This window comes from Rhopilema esculentum, chromosome 20, assembly GCF_057945365.1.
Source record: "Rhopilema esculentum isolate cy_ngs chromosome 20, ASM5794536v1, whole genome shotgun sequence".
Classification (NCBI taxonomy): Eukaryota; Metazoa; Cnidaria; class Scyphozoa; order Rhizostomeae; family Rhizostomatidae; genus Rhopilema; species Rhopilema esculentum.
This window is the reverse complement of record NC_142834.1, coordinates 6,714,686-6,728,215: the sequence shown is the minus strand read 5'-3', so window position 1 is coordinate 6,728,215 and position 13,530 is coordinate 6,714,686. Positions and strand designations below refer to the sequence as shown.

Genomic DNA, 13,530 nt, shown 5'->3' with positions numbered 1-13,530 from the left:
TTGCTTCAGCTGTTATTTCATCAGCATTATGATTGTCAGAATGCTGAATTTCTCTTCCCATTGTCTTTTTTTATTTTAGAATGAATTCCCTTATGATATTGAAAATATCAATTTTATGTAAATCCTCATTATGACATTGAAAATATCATGCAAAATCTCTTTCATGCTTTTATTATGATTAATTAAGCTATATGCTCTTACAGAAAGTAAGTTGCAACTTTGCTCATTGTAACTGCTTATTAGTTTTGTTTAGCTTAAGCATAGATAATTTGGGACCTATTTATATTGCTGTGACTTGAGTTAATCCTAATACGATGCTTTAACCTGGAACTGCAATAAATTAGAAATGTGAATGTCCTGCAGTTGACTTAACAGATTAATAGCTTGTGACATCATGTGGCAAATTTTTGTAGTTGGTCTAAAGGGGAACTTGGCCCCCATTTATCTTAAGAACTTTTCAATAAGTAATCTCAAGTCATATTATTGTGTTTCTCCTAAGAGTAAGTAGCTTGGCTTCGAAATAAGACCCTGTTGAAAGGTTCTTTGCAAAGTGAAATCTTTAATGGTAAACAAATTTCAGGGTTCAATTATTTCTTGCAGTTAGTGGCTGTTATGATGAATTGATATCAAGAAATGACATTGTAACATTTTACTCATAATGCGACTGAATGAAGATCAGTTCCAAGTCCTTGCCTTGAAGGCAAGGGGAAGGTCTGCAAGATGTGGGTATTTATATAAAAAGAGTGGAAAGAAACAGGCCTCAGATGCTCAAACCGTCCGTCTTCAAAAGAGATACTATGTGCTGTACTATAATATGATGTTTTATTACGAACAAGAGTTTTCGCCCAAACCAATTGGTGTGATCATGATAGAAGGGTGTGCTTGTCGAAAGATTAATGATTCAAAAGTGGTGAGTGAGGTGTAGCTGTTTTATGTACAGACTGTGTTATTTTACATTTGTCTTGTTCCATAAATGCATTTTGTAAAGTGAGAAGACAAAGATGACTATTTGTTTATTGGACAAAGATGATTAAGTTTTTCTTAAATAGAAACATGTTAAACAATGTTAAGAATCATATTTTGTAATCACTAAAAATGAGTCATATCTCTAAGAGATTTAGCAAATAATTTTGCTAATATCAAAACTCAATTTTTTGCTTGAAAATTTCCTGCTCTTTCCCATATTTAAATCCTACCCCGATGTATTATGCATGGTTTTGAAATTTTTAAATACATTTGTTGCATTCTTCATATTTATTCATTTTCTACTAATTCACGGCTTACAATTGTCACTTTGTTCTCCTGTCTAGTTTGCATTTGTGATTGACAGTGAAATTGATGATCACCGGCAGTACTTTTTTGTTGCGAGCTCAGAAGAGGAAAGAGAAGGTTGGATGGAATCTATTCAGGAGTGGAGGTAACAGCCGCAAAATTTTACCCCAAAAATCTTTGTCATTTTTAAGCCCTGGTACAAATGACTGCTCTCTGGAAGCAGTAGATAAAACATAAGTTTGTTTTGGCATTTTTCTGTGCTGAACACTGTTCTAAGAAATGGCTGCTGTTAGGGTCTATCTTCTTATTTGGCACAACAGCTTGTTAATCAATTTATAATGTTTCTCTCCTTTCAGATCAAGACTAAAATTAGTGTCACTAAACAGTGCAGGATATTGCTTATTAGGTTGTAAAAAATTGTAAAGATGCATCCGCATCTCTTACTTCTGACTATAGAAGATTTTTTGTACGAAGATTAGTTTTGAAGTACCCCCTTATCATGAATAATAAGGAAACCCTTTTCAGTTTTTTTTTAATTTTAAACAATGGAAAGAAAACTTTGTTTCAAAATTTTGGATGTCCTTTTTTGTGAAAGATGTCCTATTAAGCTGCCCCCCCCTTGTCTATAAGCTTCACCTCCAAACCCCAGAAGTCTAATGTACTGTTACTTGGGTTGAACAGACAAGACTTGTGATAAAATTTAAAACTACTTGAAGTCAACCATGTACAGCAAGAGTTCAAACAATTCCCTTATGAGAATTTGTCTATCAAGGCATCACCAATATTTTCTGGAAAAAGACTTACAGAAGCAAATAGATAGCACTGTAATTTTTTCAGAAAATAACAAAAATGAAGATAACATATTCTTTTTGCTTCTCTTCTCTTATTATAAACCATGATTTGCATTGCATTCAATTATTTTACAGAAGATATTTTTATTTCATTTTTGTTCTGCTATAGAACTTTATTAATCAAGCATTTTTTTGTAGCGGGGAAGGACTGAAATACAAAAATGAAGAGTTAAGGACAATTGTGAAAGGCCTAGAAAAACAAATAAGGAAAGAGAAAGAATCAAAGGAGAGGTTGCAACGTGAATGTGCAGACCAGTGGTCGCAAGTTTCTAGGCTCAAAGCTGAGGTAAAAATCTTTTCATTATGCCTACATTGAATACTGAGAAATTTAGAACACAAACGATAATTTTTAGTGTTTTAATGAACCGCACATTTTATCATCAGAAAATTGGGACAAAAAAAGACATGCTTGATTTTAGAGAAAATTGTTTTTTGGCCATTGAAAAAAGGAGTGGCTACTGTTTTTCAACTGGAAAGAAGAAATAACTGCAGTTTTCATGCAAAATGAGAAGAAAAAAGAAATTAAGGAGACCTTCAAGTTGGTGTTCTAAAGGTTTTGGCAGGCATCGAAGAACACATCAACAACTTATATTGCAATCAGATAAATTTTCTGGATGTTCAAATAATAATTGTTTCTCAATTTGATTATATTGTTGAAATTATGTAGAGATTTTGTAGGCATTTGCCTGAAGCTAATGCTAGAAGTAAACAACCACCTTTCATTGAGCAAAGTGTGTTGTATTTTTATGGAGAACTGAGCCTTGAGGGGAACAAATCTTGCATTGTGAAGTCGCTGCACACATGAGAACAGCTGCTGTGCAAAGTGGTTCATGCAACAGTTTCATTTTGCACCTGGTATTGAACTCTTTCACATCAAGTGACAGCTCTTTTGCACCAGGCTTGCCAGTCCATTCTAGAACGTTCCTGCCCTTCCTGCCCTGGGGAGAGTATTGTGGTTGATCTGAATGAGAATTTAGCCCCCTTTTTTGTCCGGGGAACCCTTCTAGATATAGTAATTTCGAGTTTCAGGTAAAAAAATTAAAACCATTTTATGTATTCTATTCTTAAAAGGTAATGGATCCTGAAACATAGACATTTGCTGTGAGAGATTTGATTTTTCTTTTGATTCTATTGTGTTTACTCGCGCGCTTGTCGCGAGATTATCAACATTACAATATTATCGTGACATCCAAGTTGATATCAAGGTGACAGGAGCCTCACTTCTTCAATTATGCAATATGAATTGTTTGTTGCTTATTCAGATGCGAATTTGAGTCTTCTTCTTTCTGTGATGGAGATTTCAACGAAGGCAGAAGGTGTTTCTTTGTAAAATATTCTCCAATCATCAAGTAAATTTTAATCTAAATTTTCGTGGCTAGCAATATTAGGCGGATGATTGTTCAACCACAATAGTGAAAATCATTGACATATATCAGAGCCAATGATTAGCTACGATTTTAATGTAAATTCATTTTTTGAAATCCATTGGCTTGCTGCAAATGAAATTTTTTCGGGATAAAGAATACATGGAAGATCTGGTTTTTATGTTGATTTGTTAGTTTGCTTAGAGGTCTTGCATCCGTTGTTTACTTAATTCTTAGCTAGTTTTTCACACTTCCCACCTTTCTTTAGTTTTTTTGCATTGATCACGACAATGATGTTGATTCCAGATCTTAGACAATCTATATATTCGACTTTGTCTCGTCTAGGTTTACGTTAGTTAACGCATTTGGTTTTTCATTATGTTGAATCCTTTTCTAGGTAAGTAGCCTCAGAGACAAGAAGGCTGTTTATGGACTGAACAGCTCGCGGAATTCTTCTGACAGTTCCAGGGACAGCACGAGCAGCAGTCTGGGAACGCCCGGGACCAATGCTACTCTTTGCGATGATGACCTATTGCTACAATACACCGCAGAGGACAAGAAGAAAATCATACAGGTGAGGCATTTCCAGTCATAAAAATACAGTGCATTGAACATAGCCTTGTAAATTTTCGCTTAATTAGGAGCATCGTGAAATAAGGATCTGTGTTGTCAACACTGGGTATAGGCCCTTTTGGTTTGAAGAAATTACATCAAATGCGAAGATATTTCTATTGCGATTCCTTAGTTGCCGAGCTGTATAGTTTATTGCTATTTGTGAATATTACAACATTGGACAGAACCGTTGCTTCCATGCTTATTTGTTGTGTTATAGCACTGAAAAAGGCTGGTAAAATAAAACCATTCGACACGCCCGCTGTCTGAAAATATTGATAACAGCTTGCTGTTGACTTTGCGAAACACACCATGAAAGATAGCTTTTCCTGAAAGCCAAACTTTTCAAGTGAGAGTTTGGACATGTATGAAGAGAAAAAGGCCATGAAAAGGAGATCTAAAACCGAAACAACTGGGTTCTCGCTCGTTATATATAAATGCATCATGTTTGCATGAAAACCCTGGTTCCAGGGTCTTTTGTATTTGCTGATCTTATTGGTTTTTGCGTTCTACTTGAGACGTGAGTTTTCAGTCAAGTTTGATAGTATTTGTCTAGAAATCAATCAGATTTAATAATAAGCCTCTTTTTTTATCAGCTTCAATCATGGATTCGAGGGTGGGCTGCACGTAAGCGATTCACTCATATAGTAGAAATGTACATCATGTCTCCGAGTGGGGAAAAGCTCATGAAGCGGAACAGGGTGAGTGTTAAAGTACACTTCAGTTAATTGCAATTGTAAGAAAAATGCTTTTATAAAAGGTCGTATATTTGTTTTGATGTAACTGTTGTCTTTCTTGAATGCAAAAGAATGATATTTGATCGTCAAAAAACAGGCTTTGCTAGGGTGACTTAACTGTTGCTAAATTTAAACATGAACGCAATATACAAGTTAAAGAAAATCAATTTCAAACTTTATTGGTGTAATGGCTGCCATGCATCGGGTAATATTCTGTTCTCGTTGCCCAGCATAATAAGTACCCCGTCCTGTTTCCCTTTGCAGATTATTTGGCAGTTTGTGATTTCGGAAGAAGATTATGTTCAACAGCTGACAACGCTTGTGATGATATTTCGAAAGCCGTTGATGATGGCAGCAGATGCTAGGTACCCTGCCTGCACAGTCCATGAAGTGAGGACCCTTTTCTCAAACTGGTATGTGTTTTATGTTTTTAAGTTGAAAGAGTCGCGACAGACCAACCCTCTTTTGTGCTAGTTTGGTGAACGTTTATTCAGTTTTGTTGTTTTCGAGCCCGATAATATCGTATAAAAATGAATTGAAGGTTCTCTCAACTTTGATTAAATCTAAATATTGTTTATTTTTTTGTAAAAATATTGCTGAAGAGTTTTGGAAGTTGGATAGTAATTACATCAGATTTTAAGGGGAATCAAGCTATGCAATGTTAACCTTTAAGGAAACAATTAATGTTTATATTTTCAGAAGGCGCAAAAAGGAACCCTGACCTTTGCTTTTTCGGCTGTTAAAAATAATGTCATGCTTATCAAACTGAGTACTGAATATAATAGCGATTAAGTCAATATAAGCCTTGCAATCAGATATGATTGCAGCCAATGATGCCTCAAGAACCAAACAAGGTGTACTTTTCGAGGATAGCAGACACGGATAATGTATAAATAATATTGTTTTATTTCAACATGTTGCTTTGCAATTGCCAAAGAACTATTTATTCAGTATGCGTACGTAAGCACGAATGCTAGAAAAAATCTTTGTGGTCTATAATTTATAAATTATAATGGATTAATTTTTTTTCAGTGATGTCATATTGATGTTACACAAAATGTTTTTAGAAGGCATTAAACAACGACTGAAGTATTGGCCTAATTTAAAACTGGGTAAGAGCTGGTCTTTTCTATTTTGCGCTTTTACGATTTTACGGGCTAGGATACTCTTATTTTGGCCAAATGATGCTGCCTAATGCACGATTTAATCCATATTTTTTTTATTTTCTTTACGAGCCTTTTCCCTCCAATCTCACCAAAGTATGACGTAATAATCGTTGCTTACCGTTCTGCCAAATTTTATTCAAATTTTATAATCACGACAAATCGAAGACCTATTAAGTGATTATGATAATAATAGGGGTGATAATACTGATTTTAGCTTGCTATAATTGTAATTGTAGAGTATAGTAATTGTAAATATAAGTAATGAGCTATACTTGCTGGTTTTGTCAGTCAAAGTATTAAATGATGACCTAAAGTATATGATGTTTTTAAGTATGCATTGTGAGGTTTGATTTCCTTTAAAAAGTTTGGGTACGAGGTTAACCATAGAGATGAATCTGGGTAGGATGAAAAATATTTAGAGATGTTTACTTTCATTAAGAATAATTTGAAGTTTTATATATATGTTTATCTAAGAAGATGTTTCAATACCAGTTTAAGTGATAAGATGAGTATTTGAATACTTCACTTGGAAAAGCGTTCGCTATAATTGAAGGCAATTACGTCTTCACTGGACACAACATTGCTATAAGTAGCCAAAGCATTTTTAGTGTAATACTCTGAGCTAAAATTATTTTTTTTGGTGTTTCACCCTTTAGAAGATTTCTTGTCAGCAATGGTCTCTTTGCTGCCAATTTACCACGAATATATCAGGAATTACTGCGGTGCTCTGCAGGTGAGTCGCATTTGCAGGTCTGGTAACGTAGAGTTTTTAGTAGTTTCCAGTAGTTACTCTAGGTTATTTGGAGTTCCTTCGCCCTATCTGTAAAACGTCTAAACACGCAACTGTTTCGATATAGTTGGCGTAAATTGTCGTGACTCCTTTTGCTTTATGTTTAGCCAGCAAAATTGACTTTACTGCCAATTTCCACAAGAAATTTTTCTCAAAACCTATCATTTGTTCTTCTATCCGGGACATTTAACATCACCAAAGCTTAAATTCTGGCGAAAATATCAAATTAAAGTGTTCTGCTTTCAATTCACTGAAAACGTTTTTTTGTAGGTTCTGTCAGAATGCAAACGAAGGCCAGAATTTATGAAGCTTTTGAAGTGGTACGAAAGAAAACCAGAATGTAATGGTCAAACCATCGAGCAATTCCTGCATTATCCTGTTGGCTTGGTATGAACATTGAATTTATCATAATTTCTGCCTTTGAAATTCATTTTATTTGAATAAATCAAGTCTTGAAAATTGTTTTGTCAGCATTTGTCTATGCGAAGTAACAAATCTATAAAACATTGATTCATGAAAATAAAGCTTTTGTTTATTTTTGCAAAAGCTTTTAATTATGTCTGCGTATCATCGCTAATAGGAATCGATGCATTGAGAAAATTTGTGTAATTTGTGCTGTTGATATAGCCCACTTTTATTAGAATTTCATTATTTTGCCTTATGCTACGATTTGTGATGAAAATGCCAATAGATCAAGTACAAATATATTCCGAATTTGGTAGTTCTGTCTACTCTGGGGCCCAATGTGATGAGAACTTATAGATAAAGAAAAATTAATGTAGTTCGTCTGGAAACGTATTTTGCGTTTCAATCAGAGCCAATCTTGAATTCAAATTTTCTGTTGGCTTTCAACTACATTAAAAAGCTGTTTTTTTCGCACGCTAACCCCGTCAGACAAAGAAGTTCTGAGATGATGGGCTTAAATTCTACCTATAAGATTAAATAGACGTTCATAATATTAGGGGAAAATTTTAAATTAGTTAACGATTGAATATTAAATTTTATATGAAAGTGCAAAAGAGTATGTCATTTTCTGTCATCTTCACATTCTTTAGTTTATCTTGGCAAAATGATGTAGCCGTTTGCAAATTGCAAAATTTTTCTCTTGAGCAGTGATTGATTTGTATTTACATTGGCAAGTTGTGATGTTTGATATTGTTCTTTTAGATGCCTCTGTACTCGAGGATCCTTGGTCAGGTGATCGATTCGACTCCTGATAATGATTCAACACGGGTAGGGCTGCAGGAATTGCACGACAAAGTTGAGAGCCTTCAGGGGGTAAGTTGAATCACAGCAATTAAACCTGTTGCACTCACGATATAGCTGTGGTTCCTCTAGTTGAAATTTTGTTTTCTAAACAGTCCTGCCATTGTGTCCGGAAATTTTTTGTATTCTAATTATTTTTTCCAATTATATAGAGGAAAAATTTGTAGCTTTTACAAAATTATAATCTTAACAGCGTCAAATGTCAGATCAGCTCGGCATTAAACCAGCAACTACAAAAATCTACAGGGGTATAAAACACTTCTCCGACCTCTTTTTAATTACCTTCACTGACTGTTATGTAGTTAGTTATGTGGTATTGTTATGCGATTCGTCTTTTGCGTATATCCATCAAAACAAGGCACGCTTCTAATAAAATCAAAATATTTATTGTAGATGTTTCTATAATATAGTTACAAAAGTATTGGTATTGTATTGAGTATTAGTATTTTATTGAGTGCTTTCCTTAACAAAATTCCTTGTTAGTGTAGTGTTTCTGTCCACATCACTTAATTTGCTAGTTAATAAATCTATCGACAAAACAAGCTCCAAAACCCTGCACAAAATCAAGTTTTGAAGTGCAGTAGAACTTTTTATGTTTCTCTTTCTTTTGTTATCTTTGTTATGTTTACTATTGGTTTTAGTATATGGTTCGTTAGAGTATCATTTGAATCGCAGTGATTTCCTACTGTGTTGCAGTTCTGTTCACTATGAAGCTCCAAGTTAATTTAAGGAAATTAATAGGAAGTATAATGTGCAAGTGTATTTTTTATTTGATTCTAGGGAGCTCGCCTTTTGATTCGAAATTGCTTGTTGGTCTTCCACTTACTAACAATTTTGTTTTTATTAGAATCATGGTCAGCAGAAGTGGGCCTAATGGACGGGGCTCTCTTTAAATCGGCCATTCATCGTTTTTTGCGCTGCCAATTGATCGTTGCGTACATGCTAATTGAGTGATTTAGTTCATTTAAATCGTTTTCGTTTCATTTTTCAGACCTTGAATCAGCAAATGAGTGAGTGTGAGAGCATCAAACACACGCTTGAGATTGAACGAACAATAGATGGTGGCTGTGACGTACTGTTGGATACTGACCAAAAGTTCATCAGAGAAGGTAAAGTTATTTTTCGTCAGCGTATCATTTTGTAAGAAAATCTCCACATGTTAGGTGTTTGCATTGTGCTAGGTTTGTTATAATTTCTGTAAGTGATGACTGTTCGTCCCCTAGATTCGAGTTGCCCCGTCTTCTTGCTTTGTAAAGTTGATGGGTAAATGTGCAATTTTCTCTGTTAGTTGTTTTGTACGTCATACACCGGCAATTCTGTAGGATGTGAACATCTACAACCGTTGCCTCCATCGCCACACATGTTTTTCCCAGTTATCCAGTGCTTCTTATAAATAGATGGACGTCTTTGAATACCTCTTCAATTAGTATAGGAACCATGGAAGATAGTTCGGTAACATGAAGGGTCAAACTAACATACAATTGAATCCCTTTGTTATGCTTCCAAGAAAAGCCAAGCACTTGGCATGTATGACGTAAACCAAAGGTTTATATGAAGCCTTAGTACTTATTACTCATTTGTAGAGGAAATTTTTAACTAACTGTACTGTACATACCTCCATATTGCGAAAAAAAACTACCTTTTGTCAAGATTTACCTTAACTGATGTTAGGGTTTATGCAATATTGCCTATGGCCTATGGCCTAAACTCACCGCATCCAACATTGGGCTATAACTGTTGCTGGCTGCAAACTACGTCACGCTCCTTATCAGACTTTATCGCATATAGCATCTATGACCATAGCTTTATAACCATTTACAACCAGCCTGATACATCATTGTTCAATTGATGACCAACGGTTTCTAACGCAAATAATATTTGCGGTAGTTATTTCACTCGTACTGTGACGTCAATTTATCACCGGGGTACAAGGCTTGAATTACATGTGAAGCTTATATCCCAAATAAAGAAATATTAAGGTGGACTATAAGAATCGAAAAATAAGGATTATTTAAGCATATCCCTTAGAATGTGGTTACAAATCTTTTGGATAAGCACTTTTCGGTTTAAGAATTTATATAAGGGATTCTGAAGCCTTATGCAGTATTACATTTGAATCAGTTTGTTATGGTCTTGTTAGCGACCTTTAAATGCGGAACTTGAAAAATTCATAAACCCACATATCTGGCCGGAAGACTTAGATCCAAAGGTTGATTGCTATAGATACGTAAGATGGGTCAGACATGAAACTGAGTTGTTTTGAAGATAGTTCTGTCTGTCAATTGAAATATTTCCACTCGAAGTTCTATTTGGTCGTACATGAATTTCTCGAAGGATCTGTGACATGATATTAAGCGAATAGTCATTAAAAACTCACGATGGAAGAATATGTGCACTGATGTTTTGGTAAAGGTTTTCAATTGTTCAAGCGATTGAAATCTTACAATTTTTGTGGTCACTGTAGTTTCAATTGTAAGTTATGGCAACGTGTTATTAATTCACGGTGAGCATTTTTAAAATAATAATGACAGATATCCATTGTTAACTTTTTGTTACAAAGGAATTTTTATAAAATAACGTTGTTTTTTGTTTTATTTTTTCGCACGTTCGTTTTTACCCCGCTCTAAGTCTATGATATATTTTATCTGTAACACTTTTTTGTAACCAAACTTGTTGGTGACCACCCAGATAGATTTTCTTCGGAAAATGTCCGGATAATTCAATAAAGAGCTTATTGATAATCGCGTGAATTTCATTTATTATAATCCTTAAAGATTTTAATGTTTTGCAAGGTTGATTCAATGTACTTTAATAAAGTTGAATGAAAAGCAATTCGTCGGTAATGTAGCGTCGTGAAGAGCAGACGTCAAACTTTGAGTTTAGCCATTTTGCCTTTAGTTCATCTTCCTTTTTGCTCGTTGCTCACGTTTTATGTTTCAGCCGTGCATCAATTTGTATGTCTTTAATTCATATATCTGTTGATCGCGTATTTACGGCTTTTTGACAGAGAGAAATTAATTGTTCAAAAATAATTGCAATCTTCACTCTAATATGCTTTTTTAGCCCATTTGTTACCTTATCTCAAGCAATGTTCATGAAATCAGTTAAGACTCCTTTACAATATAAAAATCTTGCGCACTGTGTGGCCGAAATCTTTGCCCTTTCGAATGTTCAAGTAACTTTATCTAAAGTTTTGGCTCCAGCTAAGGAAGCTGCAATACATTTTAATCTTCTTGTTCATGTTCAGCCTTAAATGATTCCAGTGTTTTAAGAGTCAGGATTTCATAGATTTTGCAGCTAAATGAAAAATACGCGTTTCTTGAAGAAACCATGGTGTGTTTTTAATGTTATCCATCCCGAAATTACCACGTGGTTTTGCTTTTGTATCTTACGGAAATAGCAGGATACAACATTAAACAAATTCATTTTTTTTAGCTAAACTATATTCTAATTGTTTTGTAGGTATCCTGCGCCATTTCGTTACTTCTAAAATTGGACTTGGAATTTTACGAGAGAAGACGAGGCACTGCTTTCTATTTAGCCGCCATTTAATTATTACGTCACGGACGGCAGACGGAAATTTCAGGCTGGCGAAGGTAAGTTTTGAAAACGTATGCCCTTAAATGGAACTTTGAACCATGGTTTTTTAATGCTACAAAATATCACTTAGACTAGGCCTTACGCAATTTTCACTATTGTCAAGAAAGAATGAAATTGATTTTCCTGCTAAATTGTTGTCCAGGTGGGCCATTTATTTTGACAAGGAAGTGTAGTTTTCTCAATGGAAGTTTACCTGCGTCATCCATTATTGTGGACCGTCTTTGGCAGACCATTAATGTACGCTAAGGTTTGCGGCTTCCAGGACGCCATGACGCTATTATTTACTTTCTATTTATATATATTGCATCATCTCATATTTTCTCGATCATTTTTCAGATCTGCGGAAAGATTCCTCTGAAGTATACAACCTTAATCGAGGAAGTGGATGATGAAAGTTAGTCACTGTATCTTTGAGTTATTCACTGAATATTTAAGTTATTAGTCAAATATGACAAATAGTTTATCAATACCCCAAAAACAAAAGTAAAATATCAAGCAATCTCTTATCATGATAGTTTCAGTCTGTTTGACATTTCATAAAGGTTTAAATTTCAACTATAAAACTCTAAACTTTTCACACAGTACAATATGTTTTTTTAAATGCATTGTATCTTTATTTGGACGATTGATCAAAAGATTTTGATGAGTGTTGCAATACAGCAGTAGATTATAAGGACAACGGATTTTGCACAACGAAAATTTTGGCAGGCATGATTTTTTGTTAAACTCTCTGTTAGTTGTTCAAACATACCTTATCGTTGGACATTTGTTTAAGTCGACAATAGGCTTTTTGTCTATGGTCTATAAAACCGTTATATTTGACCCGCCATACCTCAGTTGTGTAAAGCAGACCGCAAAAAGCAGTGTCCTGGGCACCCATGCCTAGCTTTAGATCAGTGTCAGAGTGTTGCAGCTCTTTTTAAAGTGGGGGAGAACTGATGCACGCCCACGCTCCAAGGATTCTTTTCGTCTTGTGATAATAAGGAACTTGGTTGTATCAACCGTAATGGCTTAGAATATCCGTGAATATTCGAAATTTTAGTTGATTACATCTTAGTTAATTGAAGTTTGCACTAAGTGTATCGTTGAACCAACACGAACCCACGATAACCACTATGAAAAAATAGTTTTTCCTTACTAGTGTTTTTAGGTAACTGCACATTTACATTTGTAGCTGCCTTAAATTGACGATATTGAGTTGATTGGCCACATTGTCGTATCTGATCATGTTGTAGTAGTTATGGTCTGTGCAGTAACATTAAACAATGCTTCGTTACCTCATAGGTATCCCACAGAACAATAGAGGCTTGGCATTCACATTGCTGGTCCATAGCAAAGTAGAATGTTTTTTCGTGACTCTTATGGCTGCACGACCAACTGATAAAGCTATATGGACATCAGATATCAGTCAGGTATATTATCGCACTCATTATTTGCTGCATTGTAGTCAGTTGGATCTGGCTTTTTATTCAATGTCAGGAACAACGAGCTTTGGTTAATCTATGAGGCCGATTCGTGGAGAATTTCAATAGATAGTCAAGAATTCTTTGCTTTTTAGCTAATTTCAATGTCATTTAGATATCAACCTTTTTTCAGCGTAAAATTTGTGTACAAGTGAATTGCTTTCAATGTGTGTCTAAAATGTGCTACCTTTTCTCCCTTAGTTTTGAGAAGTCTGGCTATATGACCTGCATTTTAGAGTTGTTTCCCTATACATTTTTAGCAAAAAGGATAATATTTAGGGTAAACCTATTCAGTTTATAGGTTCTTTCTAAAGAGTATTTTGTGGTTAAGCTTTAGGGCAGGCAATCCAACTATAGGCCGTTTAATTCTGTTTTGGGAGAGTCGCAAATTGAGAAGTACTGGCTCTTC

General features: G+C 34.8%; 1 protein-coding gene across 2 annotated transcripts in view; it reads left to right on the top strand.

The window, feature by feature from the left end:
* LOC135687118 (ras-specific guanine nucleotide-releasing factor 1) overlaps positions 1-13,530 on the top strand; it is a 29,067-nt gene that overhangs the window by 3,154 nt on the left and 12,383 nt on the right. For both annotated transcript variants that reach the window (XM_065203591.2, XM_065203592.2), the window contains 14 exons: positions 601-910; positions 1,311-1,417; positions 2,262-2,409; positions 3,885-4,061; positions 4,696-4,800; positions 5,101-5,249; positions 5,869-5,948; positions 6,659-6,735; positions 7,063-7,179; positions 7,960-8,070; positions 9,050-9,167; positions 11,521-11,654; positions 11,995-12,052; positions 12,943-13,070. In XM_065203591.2, the coding sequence (XP_065059663.2) occupies positions 659-910; positions 1,311-1,417; positions 2,262-2,409; positions 3,885-4,061; positions 4,696-4,800; positions 5,101-5,249; positions 5,869-5,948; positions 6,659-6,735; positions 7,063-7,179; positions 7,960-8,070; positions 9,050-9,167; positions 11,521-11,654; positions 11,995-12,052; positions 12,943-13,070 (1,761 nt within the window). In that variant the 5' untranslated portion in view covers positions 601-658. The remainder of the gene's footprint in view (positions 1-600; positions 911-1,310; positions 1,418-2,261; positions 2,410-3,884; positions 4,062-4,695; positions 4,801-5,100; positions 5,250-5,868; positions 5,949-6,658; positions 6,736-7,062; positions 7,180-7,959; positions 8,071-9,049; positions 9,168-11,520; positions 11,655-11,994; positions 12,053-12,942; positions 13,071-13,530) is intronic.